Source organism: Lissotriton helveticus, chromosome 2_1 (assembly GCF_964261635.1).
Source record: "Lissotriton helveticus chromosome 2_1, aLisHel1.1, whole genome shotgun sequence".
Classification (NCBI taxonomy): Eukaryota; Metazoa; Chordata; class Amphibia; order Caudata; family Salamandridae; genus Lissotriton; species Lissotriton helveticus.
In genome coordinates, this window is record NC_136059.1 from 451,888,314 (window position 1) to 451,910,497 (window position 22,184).

Sequence of the window (22,184 nt, forward strand, 5' to 3'; positions counted from 1 at the left end):
CTGGATATTTACTGGCCAAGGATGAAGGGCATGGTAATCAGCTACTTCGTTCATAATACATAGCTACAAAAGAGTGAAACCCCTGAGTAGATCTTAGTGATTCAGTCTCCTTAGAGTAATGGGTGGCTCTAGCTTGTTAATACATATTTTTTTAACCCTAGGACAGCTGCCAGTGGTCTTAAAGGCACAATGCACCTTTTCACCGGCTAAAGCTGTGCTGCCAATGTACTCATTGTCATTTTTTTGAAGCATTAAGAAAGTGTAAATGCTGCAGACTACATACTATCAATTTATACTTGTAATTGTTTATCTTTTTATGAACACAAATTAAGAAAATGTGCCTTTGACAGGTATATACATTTAAAAAGGGAAAAGGACCACGTATGTGATATTTCAGCATACCAGCAATTTTCAGTAATAGAGAGTGAGTCTGAGGTCTGATGTGTGCAAAATCAGGCAGGAGAACAGGACCTGGCTTTATGGGGAACCCACAGTGGCCATCAGTCTTATTGCTCCAAGCACCCTCATGATCAGGTAATCGGTTAAATTTGTGAAGGCATGGAGGGGCGATGACAGATATAGTATTCATGTGCTGTGGTGTGTTTCTACTTGACTACTTTCCAATACAATCTTGAAAACATGTCAGTGTAAAGAGTTCAACCAAAAGCTTCTCTTCAAGGTTATTTCTGACAGGGTGGTCTCTTAAATCTCTTCTACATCGGAGAAGATGGTATTGAAATGTTTGAACAGGGCTAATTTGTTTGAATGTTATTGATCCAATAGAGGAAAAAGTGCACCTCCCATGCTCAGAATCGTATAGCTGGATACCAATAGATGTTCTGACCACAACACCTAAAAGTAATTAGATCTAGAAAGTAGTAACATAGTTACATCTGATTGCACTTATTTTGATAACATTTTTATTTGGAGGAAACTAATGCAGTAGCAGCTAACCCTCCCCCCCAATCAGATCATGAAAACCTTACCTGTCCTTTGGTGAGTTGATAAATTGCCAGTGTTGCAGCTAGGTGCTGAGCCTGCATGCTATCTTCTGTCACGATCGTAGGACACACCGACAATTTTTCATCATTGGGCTTCATAACCTTCACCCTTCAAGATAAAAAGCACATGTATTGTGTAAAACAGTCAACGTACACATCATGAATTTGGACTATGTATTAAGCGCGGATTTTAAAATGAGGCAGCAAACTAATGAACCACACGTGTGACTACAGAGGGCACCTATGGACAAAACATAGCTCAAGGAACATATACATATTCCAAATAATTACCTGCTGTATCTACTAAGGAAAGGCTATGTTGGGATGAGAGGGGAACAGCAGGGGGTACGCACAGATAAATGGCAGCTGGAAAATGGTAAAAAGGTATGTTTTCGTTCTTTCCTGAAGAATTTCAAATATGGGAATAGTCGGAGACGCAAGTTATTCCAGAGTCTTAAGGCCCTGCTCACAGATTACAGCATTAAGGTTCACCAATATGTGATGATACCCAACTATACTTGAAAGTCTCCTCTGCTTCACACAACCCATGCCTCAAACGCTGCTTGCTCATGATCCAGACCTGGATGTACAGCGCCTGCCTGAAGCTCAACCCAACCGAGACAAAACTCCCGTTTTATGCCAAGAAAAAACAAACAATATACAGTACAAAAGCTGGCTAAATGACTTATGATCTTAGTACAATAGACCTTGAGGTAAGACAAAAGATCTCCAGCAAACAGCCCCTATGCTGAGTCCGCTGCGCATTGCGGCGCCAGCCCGATAATGAAGCATACCACCTATTGGTGGGTGAGGTTCAAACAGAAGAAGCCTCATATGACCTTGGTTGGTTTAGGTACATCAGGTACATCATGCAGTGCAGCGAGTTACCTTGCTGTGCTGCGTGATAGGGAACGGGAAGGAATGCGCAATACTTGATAATATACGGCACATTCCTGTCATTTCCCAGGACTGGCACACAATGTGCTGCCATGTGCCAATGCAGGCACCCTTGCACCTTGGTGCAAGGGTGCTGCGTTGTAAGCAGGATTGTTTTTGTGCAGGATGGGACACCGTCCTGCACAAAAACAATCCTGAGAGACATTCCTCTTTCTGTGTGCGCTGCAGCATACACCGAGATTTTCACTGTGCTGCAAGTTTCACTAATCTGCGTTTCTCTAAATTTATCAAGCCATACAAGGCCACACAAGGCCTCCTCAACTGGTTGGTGGTCATTTCTTATATCACTTATTTCACAATACCATAATTGAGTGTGCACTATCCAACTCAACGCCCAAAGGTGACATCACAAGATTCTGGAACCTTATATCGAAAGTCACTCTGCAGTTTTGGATAGTTTTGTAGCACTGGCAAAATAAAAACAATATTTCCATGGGCCAACCATTTAAACTTCAAGGGCCCAGAGTTATAACTCCTACAGACAACCTGAGAGGATGAGGTTTCGCTCTTCAAGTCCGTTACAGGTCACTAGTTACTGGATGAGTTGAACTTGAAATAAATGTATTGCAAATCAGGGCACTGTGGCAAATCCTGAAAGACTTTCTTCTTTAAATTAAAGGTGCAGAGATCAGAATTCCCCTACACCGGTGGTTCTTAACCTGTGGTTCAGGAGCACCGGGTGTCCGCGAAGCCTACTCACGGGGTCCACCAAGCCTACTCACGGGATCCACGACTTCTTATAAAATTAAATAATATTAACTGACTTAAAAAGTGTATATAAACAAAGAAGAAATATGTAAAAATGACATTTTTCAAATGCTCTTTAAATATGTAGGAATTTGAAATTGTTGCAAATTTACTAACATTTCATGCAACACGCCGCACCAAGGCAACTTGCTGCGCTGTGTTGTGTGAAAGGGAGACATGAGAAATGCACCATATTTACAAAGATATGGCGCACTTCTGCCACCTCCTTGCGCTGGCACACTGCTAAAAACAATCCTTAAAGGCATTTTCCTTTTTACGGTGAGAAATAAAGATTATTCTCCTTGTTAACCCTGGATCTGGGAGGCATAACAATTGACGCATTTCCAGGTTTACAACTCATTGTAAATATGGGAATGCACTGAAATACATGAGTGGATGCGTGGGAACACCCACACTCCACCTATGGAATGCCTCCTTACCAAAAGATAATGCAAAGCAGCGAAATTTCGTTCCTTGCGTAAACTTGGATTTACTAAACCACGCAGAGCAACAAAAATTCTATGTCAGGACCGAAAGCTTCAGGTTATGCTTTATCTTTTCTCACTATTTATTAACATCATTTCAAAGCAGCCAATTACATTTTAACATTCACAAAGCCTACATTTCCCAACATTCCTTTAGTGACGTCACTAACAATACACCGATCAGCCTATACCAATATAATGTCAAGTCACCATCTTTAATCCTCTTTCTTTGCTGCTCTGAGATAAGTATAACACAGAGCGTGGCTGGGTTAGCCTTGCGCAAAACCAATTTAAACAGTAAATTCTACAGTAAATTGCTCCAGGGAACAAGGGAAAAACGTCCACTAACGTTCCCAAAACCTCCTCTGTATAAACAGAAAGAATACAAAATAAAGGAATAGCTGTCCCTGAGCACTGTGCAACAAATATCAGTTCTTGAGAGAAAAGGAAACCAAATCAGATTCTTTCTATTATGTGAATTCTTTAAATCAGTTCTTTTAATTTCTTTTCTCTTCACAAATGGCAAATTTTCATCATATAGTCAATTATCATATAGTATTCGTTGGAATCATACAAAATGTAGCCAGAAAGACAAACCACACTTTGAGGGTCAGGACATCTCTCGTTTCCTGGTGTGTACCTCCTGCATGCAAGCACTGCATGTGATTACGAAGTGACTGACTCGGCTGTAATTGTAAATGGACTGATTTCAGTTATTCTCTTCCCAGATTGACCTATTGGCTTACGCACAGTGTGTGACTTTCGCCTCCTGTGTTTCCGGAAATCTAAACAACCCAGTCACCCCCCCCCCCCCTTCCCCTCGTGTGAGTATAATGCGCCCACCACACTGCATCACTACAAATAACTGTCTCTTACCTCTCTGACACAATACTTACCTCTCTTTCCAGACCCCCCCCCTGTCTTGATAAAGATCCGCGTGACCACCAACCGGGGCGCATTAGGATCGAAACGTCGACGCACAATACTGGTCAAGAACCCTCCAGGAACGGGCACAGTCACCATCTGTCTCCTTGGAGTATTAACTTAGAACTCTGACCGCCAAAATCTTTCCCCTCGCCCATTCTTCCTTGTATAAATTTTGTATATACTTGTAAATAAGTGTCACTGTAATTTTTGCACTATTCACTTTGTTCACCAACAGTCACTTTTTTCACCTATAATTGAAATTGAAATGGAATGAAGTAATTCCGGTGTTTTAATGTGACTTTGCTCTTTCATATAAACATTTTGAATTATATTTGTTGTCAGAGAGTTCTTCTCTTTTTATTTGTTATATTTTGTTATGAGCTAATCTAGCCTTTACGTAAAAGCAATTTACTCACCCGACAGAACCATTTTTGTCTTTAACCATACATACCCAGGTTCTGAGGGACACAGGGTTACCCCTTCTTGGTAAAAACAAAACTCCCTGTGGTGTTCAACAGGGCTCTTCAATGAGTCCTACGTTGATTAACCTTTGTGTGACCCCCTTGGCTGAAATAATCAGGCAGTTTGACTTCTCAGTGATATCCTTCGCTGATGATACCCAGTTAGTGTTGTCAATCTCTAGCAATGTGTAGGAAACAGCAGACCAGTTTAGCTGCTATATGACCCAGATGAACCAGTGGAAATGAAATGAATGAAATGAAAATGGCACTTCTAAAGCGCATGGCTACCCTAAGGCCTCCCAGCACTAAGAACCGAGCCTACAAGTGCACGCTTTAAATAGCTGGGAACAGGAACGTCTTTAACTGTCTGCGGAAAGAAAGATGGTCTTCTTCCAAACTAATATGGTCAGGGAGAGCGTTCCTCCTCCTGGAGGTAATGTAGGAGAATCGTCGGTCTCCACTTCTGGCCCTATAAATTCTGGGTACAATGGCCATCCGTTTATTTTCTGAACGAAGGACTCTACTGGGATGGTATGGGGAGATGATTGACTGTAAAATTGGTGTGCCTTTGGAGGCCATAATCTTGTGGGTGACACAGAGGGATTTAAACGGAATCCTCTCTGCAATAGGCAACCAGTGAAGAGAGGCTATAGCTGCACGAGCCGATCGATACGAGGAATACCTAAAAGCAGTCTGGCTGCGCAGTTCTGAACCGTCTGGAGTCTCATTATTGTGGATCGCGGAGAACCCAAATAAAGGGCATTCGCAAAGTCCGAGCGAGAAAGAATTAGGGCTTGGACTAGCAGTTTCTTCGCATTGAAGGGCAGTAAAGGTAGGACTTTCCTTACCATCCTGAGTAGTCCATAGCAGCATCTTGCTACCTTCTGGGCTTGTACCTTCATGTTTAGCTTATTGTCCAGCCAGACTCCCAAACTTTTTATTTGATCTTTGGGCATCGGTGGGCAGCCCAGGCATTTAGGCCTTAGGGAGGTGGAGCCAACTGGTAGAGGTTTACCCAGAAACATCAGGTCTGCTTTTGCTCCATTTAGTTGAAGAAAGGAGCGTCCGTCCAAGCTGATACTTTTTCCAGACAGTTAGCTAGATTGTTTGGACTGTTTCCAGGTTGATTGAGGGATACTATCAATTGAGTGTCGTCTGCGTATGTGACGATTTGTATGCCAAAGGGTTCAACAATGTTGGCCAAAGGGCTCATGTAAATGTTAAAAAGGGTGGGGCTCAAAGATGAGCCCTGTGGCACCCCACACCTCAATGGCATACTCTCGGAGATGGAGTTGTCCTCGAAGACCTGAAAAGAGCGGCTATCTAAAAAAGACTCCAACCACATTAGTGCAGTTTCCGATACCCCTGCCTCTCTAGTCCTGGAGATCAGCAGTTCACGGTATCGAAAGCCGCACTCCGATCTAGGAGGACAATTGCTGCCGAGCCTCCTGAGTCCATGATTTTTCTGGCTTCCTCAACAACAACAAGCAGAGCTGTCTCTGTGCCCTGATGTGGTCTAAATCCTGTTTGTGTTGAGTGAAAGCAATCATTATCTTCCAGAAAGGTGGACAAGATAGAGTTTACATGTTTTTCTGCCATTTTCGCGATCCCTGGAAGCAGTGAAATGGGGCGGTAGTTGGAAAACACTTCTGGGTCAGCTCCTGCTTTTTTAAGCAGTGCTCTCACCATGGCTTGTTTCCATAAGGAGGGGACAATACCTGTTCTCAAAGACAGATTAATAAGTTTTACAATAGTGGGTTCAACTGTTTGGAAGACTTGGTTCAGAGCGGTAGGCGGAGCCATGTCCCTCGGGGAACCTGATTTTAGTTTATTAAGATAGGTTTTAAGAGATTTAATCTCCAGGGGCGGGTAGACCTCCAGTCTGGTCACTGGTGGGCTTTCCCTTTTCTCCAACTGGGGGTCATTTGAGGAGGTGGTAGCTGAAGGGAATGCTAGGTAAATAGATTGAATCTTTGTATGAAAGAACTCTGCTATATCATTGCAGCGTCCTAGAGTATCAACCGCAGGTAATGCTGAAAATGGGAGCGTGGTTAGTGCTTTAATAATCTTAACCACTTGGATGCTGAGCCCCTGGTACCACTTCAATGTAATTTCCATTGAAATCAATGGAAACTCCATGACGAGCTGAGCTCGTCATGAGCGTCGAAGGGGTTAAACATTTCTCGGGGAGCATTGGCCGATGAGGATTTTTTAATTTCGTAATACTTGGATTGTGCTTTGCAGATTTCGAGTTTGTACAGTTTTATGGCTTCTCTGTAAGCGTGCTTCTTCTAATCTGAGAAATCTTTTCACCACTGTTGCTCTAATTGTTTGCACTTTAATTTCAATTCTCTAACGCCGGGAGTATACCAATGCATTACTCTTTAGGCCCTTTTTATTATTCCTAAACTTCTTGGGGGCCACTAGGTCCAAGGAGGCTTCAATCCATTCATTAAATTTGTGGTTCGCTGATTCTGGGTCTTCTTCTAATACTGGTTGAGTATTGTTAAGGATAGCTGCCCATGGCTCAACAGAAATCCTAGACCAATTGTGACTAGATCAGTATTAAAATGTCCGATAGCTCCTGGGAGGCGATAAATTAGGACCCCGGAGAAAGTGCAGGTGTGTGAAAAACCGATAGCGAAAGAAATACTTCCACAATCACGAATCGACCCTTCATTGATTCGACATCCCTATATATGATGGCGAGGCCCCCTCCTCTGCTAAGTATCCGATCTTGTCTTTGGATAGCATAGCCTGGGGGGAGTGCCTGAACCACCACTGGGTCTAACCAACTATTAAGCCAGGTTTCAGTCAGAAATACTACATCCAGGCTTTTTTCTTCCAAAATTAGCCTGATCTCTATAGCGTGTTTGGCCATTGATCGGCAGTTGAGCAGGCACATTTTATAATATGACTGTGGTGGGAGGGTCTTACCTCCTAGAAGACAGGGGTCAAGAACTAGAGGACAGTGCGGACATTTGTTATTTACAAAAGGACGCCCAAGGCTATGGTTGCACACCTGTGTCCCTTTAAGGCTGGTCAACTGTGAAGCCGTGTACGAATGGGGTACCCCTTTAGGAAAACCAGGGGTCCTGGCCCCTGGTCCCGGTCGGGCACGGTCAGGCACGGAAGGGCGCAGACGGGCTTGCCTTTGGGGCACCCGCTGCGCGGTCGCAACATCCGCCTCTTTTTAAATCAGGGGCAGGAGTGCCGACCGAGACAGCAGAAACACTGACCTATCCCTCCAAGATGTTTGCCACCCACCCAAAGTATTGAACTCCGTCCCAAACACAAATGAGGTCAGTATAGAAAAAAATTCATCAGTTAAAAGTTTTAGTGGAGTTTAGTGGATGAGCCTGAACTGCCTAAAGTTGAATGGGGAAAAGACGGAGGTACTTCTGCTGGGTTCCGACACCTCCTTTTGGTCGCATAGGTGGTGGCCACCTGGTTTGGGAGAACTTCTGGTCCCAGTTTGGGAGAACTTCTGGTCCCAGTCAAAAGGGGAAGAACCTGGGCGTCATATTTAAACACCAGATCAGCAATGTTTCCTCTATCTCCTCGTGACAGTATTAGCCCTGTCCAGACTCGATTATGGAAATGCCCTTTTTATGGGCTTGCAAAAGCAGAATCTACTTCAGCTGAAACGTCTGCAAAATGTAGCGCGAAGATTGCTGCTGGATATTTCTAAATTCTAGCCAACCCCCACAGACTGAGAAAGCTGCACTGGCTCCCAGTGGAAAAAAGGATAACATTTAGATCCTTATGCCTAGCGTTCAAAGCATTGCACGGGGTCGGTCCTCAGTACCTGAAACAACACCTAACCTGTTATTTACCTGGTAGGAATCTAAGATAATCACAGAGCAAATTCTTACAGACCCCTTAGAGTCAACAAAGCTCATTGGGGCAGAAGAAGCTTTATTCTGGGGACAGTGAAATCTTGGAATTCACTCCCGAATGATATAAAAATCAGTCCAACACTGCTCTCCTTCAGAAAGTTACTGGAAATGTGTCTCTTTGCTAACTAAATCTTGATCCTCACTCTTCTTTTGGCACCTTTCCGCTCAGCCCCTAGACGCCCTTGGGCATTCGTGCGATATACAAGTCATCAAATCAAATCAAAATTATATGGAGGAAGAGCAACTCCTCCTTGAGGAAAATCTTGTGAAGGCTATGGACACCCCCGTTACTCAATCAGTCAATTGAGGCTTGGCAACCAGTCACACGCCTTCTGTAGAGGTATGCTTTTAGTCCCCCCTCCCTTTGCACAATGATGAAGGATTCCTCTCAGGTGACTGGCCTCACAAGGCTGCTATGGCATGTATCGCTCAGTACTGGCTCTCTGACCCAGCGAACTCGGCGTGCTCCATTTGACGGAGGGTATGGCAAATTCCTCTCCTTTCCAAGAAGTGGACTCAGACCAGTCCCTTTCCCCTCCCACAGACACTGATGACTCCCCCTCCCCTCAACAGAAGAAGCGCCATTGTAACTATTCTTGCCCTTCTACCTCCACCCAACCCCCGTTAATCCCCTGGACTTCGACACAGACCCCATTGTACACCCTCACTCCTCTGGCTGGGCTCTCCTTCCACCTGTCACAGACTACGTCCATGACTGCATCTGCAAAGGGTATGATAAAAAAGTACGCAATTGTTTGCTCTCCAAGTGCCCTCGCCCCGATATCCCAGATAGGGTGACCCCCGAATAGATCCCGCTCTAGTGACCTTCCTGAAACGCTCCCCTAAGGACCCCTTGAAAGGGATCGACAGGTTTTGGAAGGCATGTTAGGATAAGGTCATCAACGGGACAGGATCTCTTTGTAAAATTCTAGGGATAAAGTCACCTCCAAGGATAAAGGCTCCCCCATTGGCCCGACACAGTGGCAGGCTGGGCCCAGCAGGTGTTATGCCTGCTGGGAAATGCTAACTGTGCCCTGTAAGTGGAGAGCCGTAGCTCCATGCTCATTCGCACTGACCCCAAATTGGCTAAACTCACTACTGCAGAACCGGGCTAACGGCCTCTTCTTTGGAGACAAATTTGTCAAGACGCAGTCCTCCCTGCATCAGGTGTTCCACAGCCAGTGCCTTTTTGGACGGGCCGGTAGATACAGAGGGCGTTCGCCCATCTGTCCATATACAACTAGCTCCTCCAGAACCTATCAAGGGCAGGAACCGCTCCCACAACGCTGAGTCAAGGACCACTTTCTACCCCTCCAGACACCGCGGAGGGCACTCCCGATATGGCAGAGTCTCTTTCCGAGGCAAGGAAATTTCAACACCACTTCCAGCGCCTCAGGTACGGCTGATTCCTCCGTTGTCTGTAAAGCGGGGGTGGGGGGGGGGTGGGGGGGGCAGAACAAAAGACTTCCTTCTCAAATGGAGGTCTATCATGCTGGATCTGTGGGTTCTGGAGACCGTTTCCGTTTTCAAACTGAAAGTTTTGGGGATGCCGCTTCAGCCTTTCCCCCCACAACCCCTTCTTATTTTTGTTCAATATCAGTCCTTTATTCGGGATGAAATACTCCAACTCCTCAAAAAGGAGCAATTTTCCACTTCTTCCCTGATCCCTCTGGGTTTTGCAGCAACATCTTTGTGGTCACCAAAAAGGTTCCCGTTTGGTTAACAATTTGAAAGAATTCAACAGTTAGGCCCTTTATCCTCCATTTCAAGATGGCGGGGATCCACCACCTCAGAGATCTTCTCCAAGACGGAGACTGAATGGTCCATCTCAATTTGAAAGACACATACCTCTTGATTCCCATCTTCCTCCCGCATTGCAAATTCCTCCAGTTTGTTTGGTTGGGTGAGTGGTATAATTTCAAAGTCCTTCCCTTCTGCGCTGTGGTGCTTTACTAAGGTGATGCGTCTGTCCGCGACTGTTGAACTGCTCCAAGATTTGGGTTTCCTAGTGACCCAGAAAAAGTCCATCATTTCTCCCACTCAACGCATAGAGTTCCTGGGCTTCCACATCAATTCGGTGTCAAATCTCCTCTCTTTTTCTCGGCATAAGATAAGTTCTGTCCAAAAAGAAATTCAGTCCACCCTCTACAGGGACATTATCTTCCTGAGGGTGCTAGCCAGGATTGTAGGCCTACTGGAATCCTCGATACGGGCGATCTTTCCAGTTCCCCTGCAGTAGAGAGCCTGCCAGCATTTGGTAAATCCATCATCTCCAGTCAGGTCTTTCCTATTCAGAAATGATCAGTCTCACCCTGGACACCAAAGCAGAACTGCTATAGTGGTTCACCACATGTCAGCCTAGAATGGTAGGGCTATTTTGGGCTCCCATCCAGATGTAGTGATCGAATCAGATGCCAGCCAGTAGGTTTAGGGAGCAGATGCTGAAGTACCTCCACTGGTGGGCGATGGAACACAGATCAATCACAGCTCCACATAAATTACCTAGGACTCCTGACGTATTCATTCACCATCAAGACCCTAGGTATGTGCACTTCCAATTGTTGTGTAATGCTGAGGATGGACAACATCTCTACAGTCCAGTACATCAACAGATTAGGCGGGACCAAATCCCAGGTTTTGATGGAGATTGCCAAAGAGCTTTGGAGATCTTGGGGCAGATTTACAATAACTGGCACATCCCCAGGGATGCGCCAGTTATTGTGCGCCGCAGCTCCGCCACCCATGGTGCGCCGCATTTACAATGCGGCGCACCATGGGGCAAAAATGGCACAGATGCGTGACGCATCTGTGCCGTAAAGGCGATGCATTGCTGGAGTTGCGCAGCTCCAGCAAGGCTCGGGGGTGCCCTATCTGTCCAATGCTGCGTCAAGCCTTACGCCTGGCGTAGGGTTTTGGCGCAGCATTGGCCTAAAAGTTACTGAGTGAAATCTTGTAGATTTCACTCAGCCACTTTTAGGAGGCGTTCCTGCGCCGGACCCCCCCCCCCCGCGCTTTTAGGAGGCGTTCTTGCGCCGGACCCCCCCCCCGCGCTTTTAGGAGGCGTTCCTGCGCCGGACCCCCCCCCCCCGCCCGCGCCGGAACGCCTCCTTCTGGCGCAGGGCTTTACAACGTGACGCATCTCCCAAATGCGTCACGTTGTAAATACCCCGCACCATGGCGCATCTTTTGTGGTGCCGCTGCGCCACAAAAGTGACGCAACGGCGGCGTAAAAGTGGCGCAGGGGGCTTGTAAATCTGCCCCAAAGTCTCCTTCACCGCACTTCAGTGATTGAAGCATATCTCCCAGATCACAACAATATGGTGGCAGATTGGAACTCGCAGCATCTCCGAAACGCCAGCAAAACTATTTCCCAATTGCTTCGGAATCACTGGGGGACCAAGCAACATTGATCTGTTTGCCTCGCGCCTTTTTAATCAAATTCCAAAATGTTTCTCCTGGTGTCTGAATCCGATGGCTCCAGCCACAGACGCCTTTCTGCAGCACTGGAACAATCCCCTATACTAAGCCTTTACCCCTTCCTCTTGACTCCCAGAGTGCCAACCTAAGCCTTCAACCAATATGCAGAGTTTATTCTGATCACTCCACTTTGGAGATCTCAACCCTGGTTCCCCGTCTTGCTGGAGATGTTCCTGCGATTGCCCGTCCCAGATCTCCTTCTGGACCCGTTAGGCCTTCTGCACGCCTTGGTGATAACAAAACCATCTACTTCTCATGGCATGGCGCATTTCAGGGACCGCTGGAACAGGCTGAATCTTTTCTCCTTAGTTCATCGTCGGGCGCCACTGATAAACGATATGCCTCGGCTTGGAGACACTGGTTGGGTTGGTGCAACGAACAGGGTCTGGATTCACTGGGGGCCCCCATTATCTATGTCATCAACTTCTTAGCGGAATTGGCTTCTTCAGGGCTAGTTCACTCCTCGGTTAGCAACTATCGTTCAGCTATTTCTGCTGGGCATTCTTTGGCGAATAGGTAACCCATTGGGGACCACCGCTTGGTGAGTTTAGTCATGAGAGGCGTGTGCTTACCCAATTCCCTTTGCCCCAAATATTCTTACTTGTGGGGTGTAAGCTGTTCTTTCATTTTCACAACAATGGCACGCAAATTCTGACCATTCGCAAAAACAACTTTCAGGGAAGCTGACCATGCTTCCCTCTTTGGTTCTACAGGAGGATATCTGATGTAAAAGCACTGGATTTAACAGGTAGAGTATATTTTACCCCAGCAGGGTCTCTTTTACTGTATCTGGAGAACAAAAACCGGTTCCAGCAAATTACATATCTGCATTTTCCGAATAATCCTAAACTATGCACTGTGCAGTGTTTAAAAGAATATGTGGATCATACCAGGGACCTGCGCAAATTTGCTGGAGGCAAATTGCTCATTTTCCACCAGAAGCCTTTTAACCTGGTTTCTTCAGCCACCCTAGCAGGATTGGTGAAGTGGCTCTCGGGGGAGGCGGGTGTTGACACCAGTAGATTGGGTGCCCACTCGGTCAGAGGAGCAAAGTGTTCTAAATATTTTTTCTTGGGTTCCCAATTACAAGACTTCATGAGGGCTGTTGACTGGTCCTTCAATTCTACCTTTAACACCTTTTACTGAAAGCCTATATTGAATGCAGCCTCAGTGGTGTTAGATCAGGATCAGCTTTAACCCCTTCGATGCTCCTGAGGGAACAGTTCCATCATGAGCATTGGTCGCGCTATGCTCATGACGGAACGGTTCCATCATGACCACACCCTGCGAATGGAATGTTCAGCACCGGGGGGAGAATCGGCGCCGCAGGCAAGGTGTTAAACAAGCATAATCCGAAGCCTCCGGTACGGACATAGAAGTCTGGACGCTAACGCGTCTAGAATTTTCTATTCTATCAAGGACTCAGAGGCGAGAATGATCCCACCTGAAACATCATATGAGTTAATGTTGTCAGATGTTGCATGATGTATTATACCTACCCTAATGTCTGCTTAATGATACGGCTGTTACTCACTCAGTAGTGAATTAGGAATTGTACGTTTTTTCTTCTTGCTAGGTTCTGAACAGAATCAGGAATAGATGAATTCCAGCAGATTGATCTGCTTTCCAGTTATCCTTCCGGACGTCCTGGCAGAATGTTCTACCCCAGACCGTTAGTCAAGTGGACAGTTGGTTATTCTAATTTAAATGAACAACGAGGATACCCAAGATTATAGGACTGTTCGCTGCAAAGAAAGGGGATTTAACATGGCGATTTGACACTATGTCTGTATAGGCTGATTCGTGTATTGTTGGTGATGTCACTAAAGGAATCTTGGGAAATGTAGTCTTTGTGAATGTTAAAATGTAATTGGCTGCTGTGAAATTATGTTAATAAACAGCGAAGAAAGAGAAAGCATAATCCTTGCCTTCGAGTCCTTAAAAGAAGTGAAAATTCTAGACGTGTTAGCTATAAAAGGTTTTCAATGGCTTAGTAACTCCCCTTAAGGGCTTGCGTCACCATGTGGCACAAGGGTAATGCAAGCCCTTTATAAATCTGGCCCTAAGTTAGTATACCTGACCCGGGCAGCGAGAGGGTAGGTCTGCAAGCGTACTTGCAACTGAGCAAGCGACATTAGGTAATCCCGAGTGTCAGGTCTGCCGAGAGTCAATGATGAGATTTACCAACCCTAAAAAGGTTGGTCATCCCAATACAGGTACCTCACTACACGTTGTAGGTTGGTTTATTAGGGACACATCACCAGACAACCATCCACTGTGTAGATAGCTTTAATCTTCTATATTGGTCCTGACGAATCGCCGTGAGATCTGAGGACTATTAGGCGAGAAACATGTTGATCACCTAACAGTGCACCAATCCTGAAACATTATTTCAGAAGTGCGCCACCCTGTTTTTAACCAGGCTGGAGGCCCTACTGATTAAAATTGTTCTCTCTGGGACTTCCAATTCCTGTTTTAACAATCACTCTGTTCATTCAACTGCACTCCTTCCATCTAAACACATAGGTCCCTCGCCCCATGGCACCATACGGCAATTTGCAATAAAAGATCTTCGCCAAAGAGCCCCTCATAGGGAGCCCGTCAGGTATTGCAGCGCTGACATGATGAGGAGCACACCCTATGATGAAGCATAACACCCAGCCGAGTGTGTGAGGGCCCGAATTCCAGCAGGTAGAAATTCCCCGTTCCCCCTGTACATCCATGAGGACTTAGGGGCATTTAAGCAAGGGGAAGTATCGCCGCTTTTTCGGCAAATTGTGCCGAGAAAGCGGCGATACTTCAAGAGCCCTATACACAAGGGCATTCTAACGCCTGGCTCACGCCCACTTTGCATGTCGGCGACAAACATCGCTAATGACATGCAAAGTGGGCGTTCCCACGTCCAACCACATGTAAAATGTGGTTGGAGGTGGAAACACCCTATTACCAAGGCAGGCGTTGGGAGAGGCAGACCTGCGATAAACTCGTTTATCGCAGGTCTCCCAACGCCTGCTGTGACCAGGTGTTAGGCATTGATAACATGGGGGTGTGGATCAGAAAGCTGAATCCACCCCCCCTATATTATCAATGCACACATTAGCGCATGAAAACAACGTTTGTTTTCATGCGCTAATGTTTCATATCGCCGACTATCGCCGGATTACATCTCGCCTACGTGATGCGCATTGATAATTGCGCGCTATCACGGCGAAAAAATCCGGCGATAGCCGGCGATATGAAGATGTGCGATGTGCGTTCATTAACGCACTTCTAGGTAATATGCCCCTTAATGACCACCAAGCCCTACTGTCTCCCTTAATTCATGGTAGAAAATGCATACCTTTTTGCGTTGATCTGAAGTTAGTATCCTCAGATTGATTCATGGGTATATAGTATGAACGCTCCAAACTTCCCATTACATTCAAATTTGTATTTTCTTTATATTTGTTTGTGAATAATTCATTATTTGTGCAATTATTTGATGTATGCTTGTTTTTGTATTTTTTTGTGTATTATTTTGCTGCTCAAATCATCAAAAATACTTAGGCTTGGGTTCCTGGCTTCCAGTAATCACTCATTTTAGTTCCCTAGGTTCGATTAATTATTCAATGGTGGTCCCGGGGTTCCAGTAATGATGAAGTGGAGGTCCACAAATGTCAAAACCTTAAGAACCACTGCCATACATAACATGACTTGCATGTTCCACATTAAGTAGCAATAAGAAAAGCAAACACCCCATCCTCTTGAAAAAGGCTCAACTTCTCTGCCATTTGGAGATTAGTCAGTGCATTTGATTAACCATCAAGTATTTGCCCGCAGGCAACAAACAGTAAGGGGCAGATTTACTACTTCTCGCACATCTCTGCTAATCAGCAGAGATGCGCCAGAAGAGTTGCGACGCATCTGACCACCAGTGCGCCACCACTGATGCGCCGCATTTACAATGCGGCGCACCGTGGGGCTCGGATGGGCAGATGCGTGACGCATCTCCGGCAGAAATGCAGCGCATTGCTGGAGTTGCGTCGCAAGCGCGACGCAGCTCCAGCAAGACTCGGGGTTCCCGATCTCTAACATGCTGCGTCAATCCTTACGCCTGGGTTTTGATGCAGCATGACTCTTGATGTCCCCTGAGGCGCGAGCCGGGTGGACAACTGCTTTTAATTTTATTATGCTGTTACTTGTTTTTAAAAATACTAAAAACGGTCTTTGCTGCAAATTTTTTGCTTATTTGCACATACCTGGGCTACCTCTTCCCCGAACCATGGGTCGGGAACAGCCTCTCGCGACCGCCATCTTGGGCGGAATCGGACCCGGGCTAGTCTTTCCTGATCCCTGGCTACAAAGCCGGAAGCTGGAGCAGGCGCGCATTTGATGTCCCCTGAGGCGTGAGCCGGGTGGACAAGCGCTACGCTGCTTTTAATTTTATTGTGCTGTTACTTGTTTTTAAAAATACTAAAAACGGTCTTTGCTGCAAAATTTTTGCTCATTTGCACATACCTGGGCTACCTCTTCCCCGAACCAAGGGTCGGGAACAGCCTCTCGCGACCGCCATCATGGGAAGGAATCGGGGCCCGGGCTAGTCTTTCCTGATCACTGGCTACAAAGCCGGAAGCTGGAGCAGGCGCGCAGCGGACGCGCGCAGCGGGCACGCCGTAGGCGCACCGAAGAAGCTCCAAAGACAAGCCCGTCTGCGCCCGTCCGCGCATGACCAGCGCACAGCGCCAGCCATGCTGTCTCTCCAGACAAAGGAAATTCGGGTAACTATGTGTATTCCAGCAAAACTCTTACACAGCCTGAATCCTAGGATACATAACCAAGCCTGCACTATCATGAGGCCCCTACAATTCTCCCAAAAAAAACTTGACAATTGCCCAGCTTGTAAAAATAGAGCTCCACAAAATATAACTGGCCAGGAGTATTACTCCACCCAGTCGGGTAAGGGTAAAACCAGTCACCAATTCGTATGCGCTCTCCTACATGCTAGATCTCTAATTAAACATAGCATTGAGATAGCTTAGCTAATCCAGGAGAAACATATTATGATCGCATTCATTACTGAGTCCTGGATAGATGAGGGGTCAGGGCCTGACCAAATAAAAGCTACACCGGAAGGGTATGCCTGCCACACATTAAATAGGTAAGGCAAAAGGGGAGGGGGACTAGCAGTGATCTATCAGCAGACGCTGAGAGCTAACTTTAGTCCGTCGCCCAGTACAGACTGTGAAGCTCTTGATTTTAGCTTTCGGCTGGATTATCATTCCACTTTTAAAGGTACCCTGATATACAGACCGCCTGGGCCTAGGAGTCAATTTCTACTACAGGCAGACTCATGGTTAGAAAGAGGGATCTGCGCCACTTCACATACCATTCTAGGGGATTTTAACTTCCACCTAGAGAGGAAGGAAGACCCTGAAACATGTAACCTGTTAGAACTAATGAAGTCGCTGGACCTGAGTCAATTAGTAATGGAGACCACACACTCAGCAGGACACACACTCGATGGCATATTTTCCAATCATAGCCATCTAAGGTTTACACATACGCTCCCGGTGGTATGGTCTGACCACAGGGTAGTGTTTTTTGAGATTACAGCGCCAGTACTGGGGAACCAGAAATCCGGGGAAAAGGAAATAACTACCAGAGCATGGAGTAAAATGAACGCCATTGAATGGAAGGACCAATTAGTCGCCACAGTTCCTTTGATTTCAGAGGATTTAAAAAAGGCCACATGGGCATATACCACCTGGCTGGAAGGAGCTACTAACAAATTAGCCCCTATGAAAACAGTCAGATTTAACAGGGAACGACTTAGTGCGCCATGGTACTCACAGGACCTTAGAAAGAGTAAACTCCTCTGTAAACATCAAGAGAGGAGGTGAAGGAGGGAATACAATGAAGAGGAAAAGGATAAATTTAAATCCTGTATATTAGATTATAAAAAACTACTCCATAAAGCAAAACAAGACTTCTTTGTAAAGAAAATACAATTGGCAACAAAGTCCACCAAGGAACTATTTAAAACAGTTACCACCCTAGCACATCCTTCATCTAATCCGGTGGCTGCAAGCCAAGAACTGTGCGACAACATAGCCAACTTTTTTCTTAAAAAAGTGGCTGATATCTACAGCACCTTTATGGTGGATAATAACTACATTCCTCAAGGAAAAGTGGCTAAGGAGGAAGAGTTGGGGGACAGTGTACCTCAACTTTCCCAATCTACACCCACCTCAGAGGAGAATGTCCATGCCATTCTGATCAAAATTAAATCAGGATCCCCAACAGACCCCTGTCCCCCCTCCGTACTAAAAAAGGGTTCAGAACCAGTAACACACACTCTGATCAAGATTATTAATAAGTCTCTCTCTGAGGGATACTTTCCAAGAGCTTGGAAAAGAGCATCAATTCTACCTTTGCTCAAGAAACCAAAACTTGACCCCATGGATGCCAATAACTTTAGGCCTATATCTAGATTACCTCTTCCAGCAAAAATCACTGAAGAAATTATAAATAGCCAACTGAGTCGATTTCTGGAGGAGGGTAACAAATTGGATCCCACACAGTATGGCTTCAGAGGGAGCCATAGTATGGAACTGGCCCTGATTAAATAAACTGAAGAAATCAGAGCCACCCTTGACCAGGGAGGGAATGGAGCGCTGATTATGTTGGACCTCTCTGCAGCGTTTGACACGGTCCATCATAGTGTATTGATGGACCGGCTCCAGGAGATTGGGGTTACTGGGACGGCCTGGAAATGGATAAAATCCTTTCTAACTGATAGAGAGCAGACAGTTACGCTAGGACATTTCCATGCTAAACCTTTTTCTGTTCCCTGCGGAGTCCCTCAGGGATCATCAATGAGCCCTACACTGTTTAATGTTTATGTCTCGCAGCTAGCTCCTCTCGTTGGATCCTTTGGACTCAATCTGACGTCATACGCTGACGACACCCAGATAGTGGTCTCTGTACTCCCTAAGCAAACCAAAGAGCCGGGAAAACAGCATCATGATTGTATGATAGCTGTAGGTGGCTGGATGGCCCAAAATTGCCTAAAACTCAACTCGGCAAAAACAGAGGTTATGCTTTTTGGTAACAATCCGCAATTTTGGACTCCAGACAGGTGGCCAGACTTTTTGGGTCTGCTTCCTACACCAGTGAGAAAAGTGAGGAACTTGGGTTTCATCATTGATAATAAACTAACCCATAAAGATCACATTAACTCAGTGGTGGCCAACAACATCGTACATCCTCAAATCTTGCAGGAAAATATTGGACTTTCTTCCGACTGAGAGTCAAAAAACGGTGGTCACAGCATTAACAATGTCTAGGCTGGACTATTGTAATGGCCTATATATCAATGTACAAGAAGGTCTAATTAGGAAACTGCAACTCCTACAAAATGCTGCTGCCAGACTGCTATCGGGCACGCCAAAACATAAATCAATCTCGGCAGAAATAAAAAAACTACACTGGCTGCCGGTAAGAAAGCGGGTGTTGTTTAAAGCCCTGTGCATAACGCATAAAGCTTTGCATTTTATTGGTCCTAGACACATGATCCAAAATACAAAATGATATGTCCCTTCTAGATCTCTACGGTCCTCTGATGCTAAACTGATTTGGACTCTGTTGGCAAAGAAAGCCAACTGGGGTGGGAGAAGTTTCTTTGTGGGTGCAGCCCAGGCATGGAATGCCCTCCCAATCTCACTTAGAGGCACAAAGAAACTGCTCGCTTTCAGAAAAGCCTTAAAAACCTGGTTGTTCAACACATAAAGTCTAGGCATCTTAGTGCACCTGTAGGGGATCATCATCTATAGCGCCAGGATGCCCTTGGGCAACAGTGCGCTTTACAAATATCACTAACATTAACATTAACATTAAAAGCGACTGAGTGAAATCTTGTAGATTTCCCTCAGCCACTTTTAGGAGGCGTTCCTGCACAGGAACGTGACTCATCTCCCAGCTGCGTCACGTTGTAAGTACCCCGCACCATGGAGCTGGATTTGCGCCACCGCTGTGTCACAATAATTTTGCAACAGCGGCGTAAAAGAGGCGCAAGGGGCTTGTAAATCTGCCCCTAGGTGTCTGCGTAGGGACAAAGCAGTTTGGACACATGCAACTGTCCTTGATTTCGATCAACCTTTTTCTAGGGCATCATAACTAATGAGGGCTGAGGTTCACCAGCATGTAGTGGTGTTCTGGGATATAGTTGAAAGCAAATCTTGAGGCCACCGTCCCTGAAGATTCTTTTTTAACTATGCAGGTGATTCTTTGGCAAATGTGACTGCAGACCTTTCCATCTGAAGGTCTTGTTTACCGTCCCTTTTATTAAATTCAATATAAAATAATATATAAAATCAGATTGTTCAACCTTAATATTCGTTTTGAAACACAGATCTAAATTGTAATAAATAAATTCTAGGTTAAGTAGCTTATGCATAAAAGTAAATACAGGTACAGATATTTAGTCTAAAAAAAATTGAGCAATCGCAAACATACCTACATTTCCAGTATCTGCCGGCCGCCACTTTTTCAAAGGATGGATTTGGACTCTTTGGAAAGTTTTTTCTGCACCAGTCTATCAAGAACTGCTTCGGGGATTTACCCGTCCAGCTTCGGGCGGTGTAGTCGAAGTTCCGAACATCGAGAGGTTCTTTCTTTTTTCCTGAAAAAGTACAAAAATTATCACTTATATGGCATATGTTCAAGAATAATAAAGATTTTTAAGTCGTTCATCTATTTCTGCAAACCTAGACATATGCTAAGTAACTAACATTTTATGGCTTCATAAGTCTCTTCTTTATTTAGGGATACAATGTATTACATCAAGCTATTTAAAAATCATAGTGTTCCAATGTGCTATCAAGGAGAGTTCAATATTGGTCTGTCAGACAAGCACTTAAGAGATTTTACAGCTTGATATCAAATGGAATCTCCAAATACTAGTCAATCTTATTTTAACCAATTAATGAAATAGTTAGCATAAAGGCATATTTTCAAAAAAAATAATTAGCAAATTAAAGGTAATCTTTTCATTTAATGGCTAAGAAGACAAAAATGGTTCATTCCAAACAGATTCTTTTGTGTGTCTCACAGTCAAACCTTAACAATGATCTAGAGTTTTAATAGCATCCATGCAAAATACTTGATTGTACAGGCAGCACAAGCAAGGAACACACATTTTATTTTACTTTTCATGCCTAACAATAGCAAAGGTGAAACACAGAAAAAAGTCCCTTGAGGTGTTTGATTAAAGGGCACACAGGCCACTGTGCATGAAGGGGCCGAAGCTGCACAAGCACAATATGGGTGTGCTTCACATAAAAAAAGCAAGAGACTTCGTAGCTTAGTGTGAGTTGGCAGGCTGTCTTTCCGACAAATGAGGGTGAGTGCACTCCCAACTCCACGCGCCCTCTTGGAGGTTTTCAACCTCAGTACAGGAACTTCAGAGCATCTAAGAGCTGAATAGGGCACTGTTGATGATTCCGCATATCTGGCGGACGCGTTCAGGGGGCAAAGCCTTTTCATATATCGCCGCCAAGTATTGGAACTCCCTACCAGAAGCTCTGCGCAAGTCCACCTATCTGGTTTTTAAGAAACTACTGAAGGCTTTCTTATTTTAAACCTCTCTAACTTTGGTACATTATTTTTCCTCCTCCGTTTTCGTCTAGGTAAGCTCTGAGATGCCCCTGGGTGAGTCATGCGCGATACAAGAGGCCAATAACATAACATAACATAACACTCGGTATTGAACAGACGGCAATCTAAACAGGAAGATTTTATTCAGTTTACAAAAACCGAGACAAGGCTCTGTCATTCCTCATTCGGAGAGGGAAAACCTGATTTGGAAGATATCCATGGATCCAGATATCAGATTTATCCCTCATAGATTCAATACGATGAGAGATTCGGGCTCCGTTTTTTGGTTAACTCCAGTCATGGAGTTTCATACCAAACTGGTGAGAAATGATTTCGCTTAATTTATACAGAACTGGGTCTCGGACCCACTAGTGAGCAGAGTCTTGCATAGATCCTGAATCTTGATTCTTTACTTGAGACAGATGAGTATAACACGATTTTAAATGTGCTTCCAACATGGACAAAAAGTCAGTTTAATCTTATGAAAGCCTGGGAGATATGCTTTCCATTACGAAAATTGGCAACCATTTTGGCAGCAAAACTTTGTTGGATTGGATTTTTCAGTCCTAAAGTATTCATTTTTTGACTTGACTATTG

General features: G+C 45.1%; 1 protein-coding gene across 1 annotated transcript in view; it reads right to left on the bottom strand.

The window, feature by feature from the left end:
* DHX29 (DExH-box helicase 29) overlaps positions 1-22,184 on the bottom strand; it is a 980,951-nt gene that overhangs the window by 241,731 nt on the left and 717,036 nt on the right. The window contains exons 9-10 of the mRNA XM_078675085.1: positions 20,448-20,613; positions 987-1,110 (exon numbers count right to left, since the gene is read on the bottom strand). Coding sequence (XP_078531211.1) covers positions 987-1,110; positions 20,448-20,613 — 290 coding nt within the window. The remainder of the gene's footprint in view (positions 1-986; positions 1,111-20,447; positions 20,614-22,184) is intronic.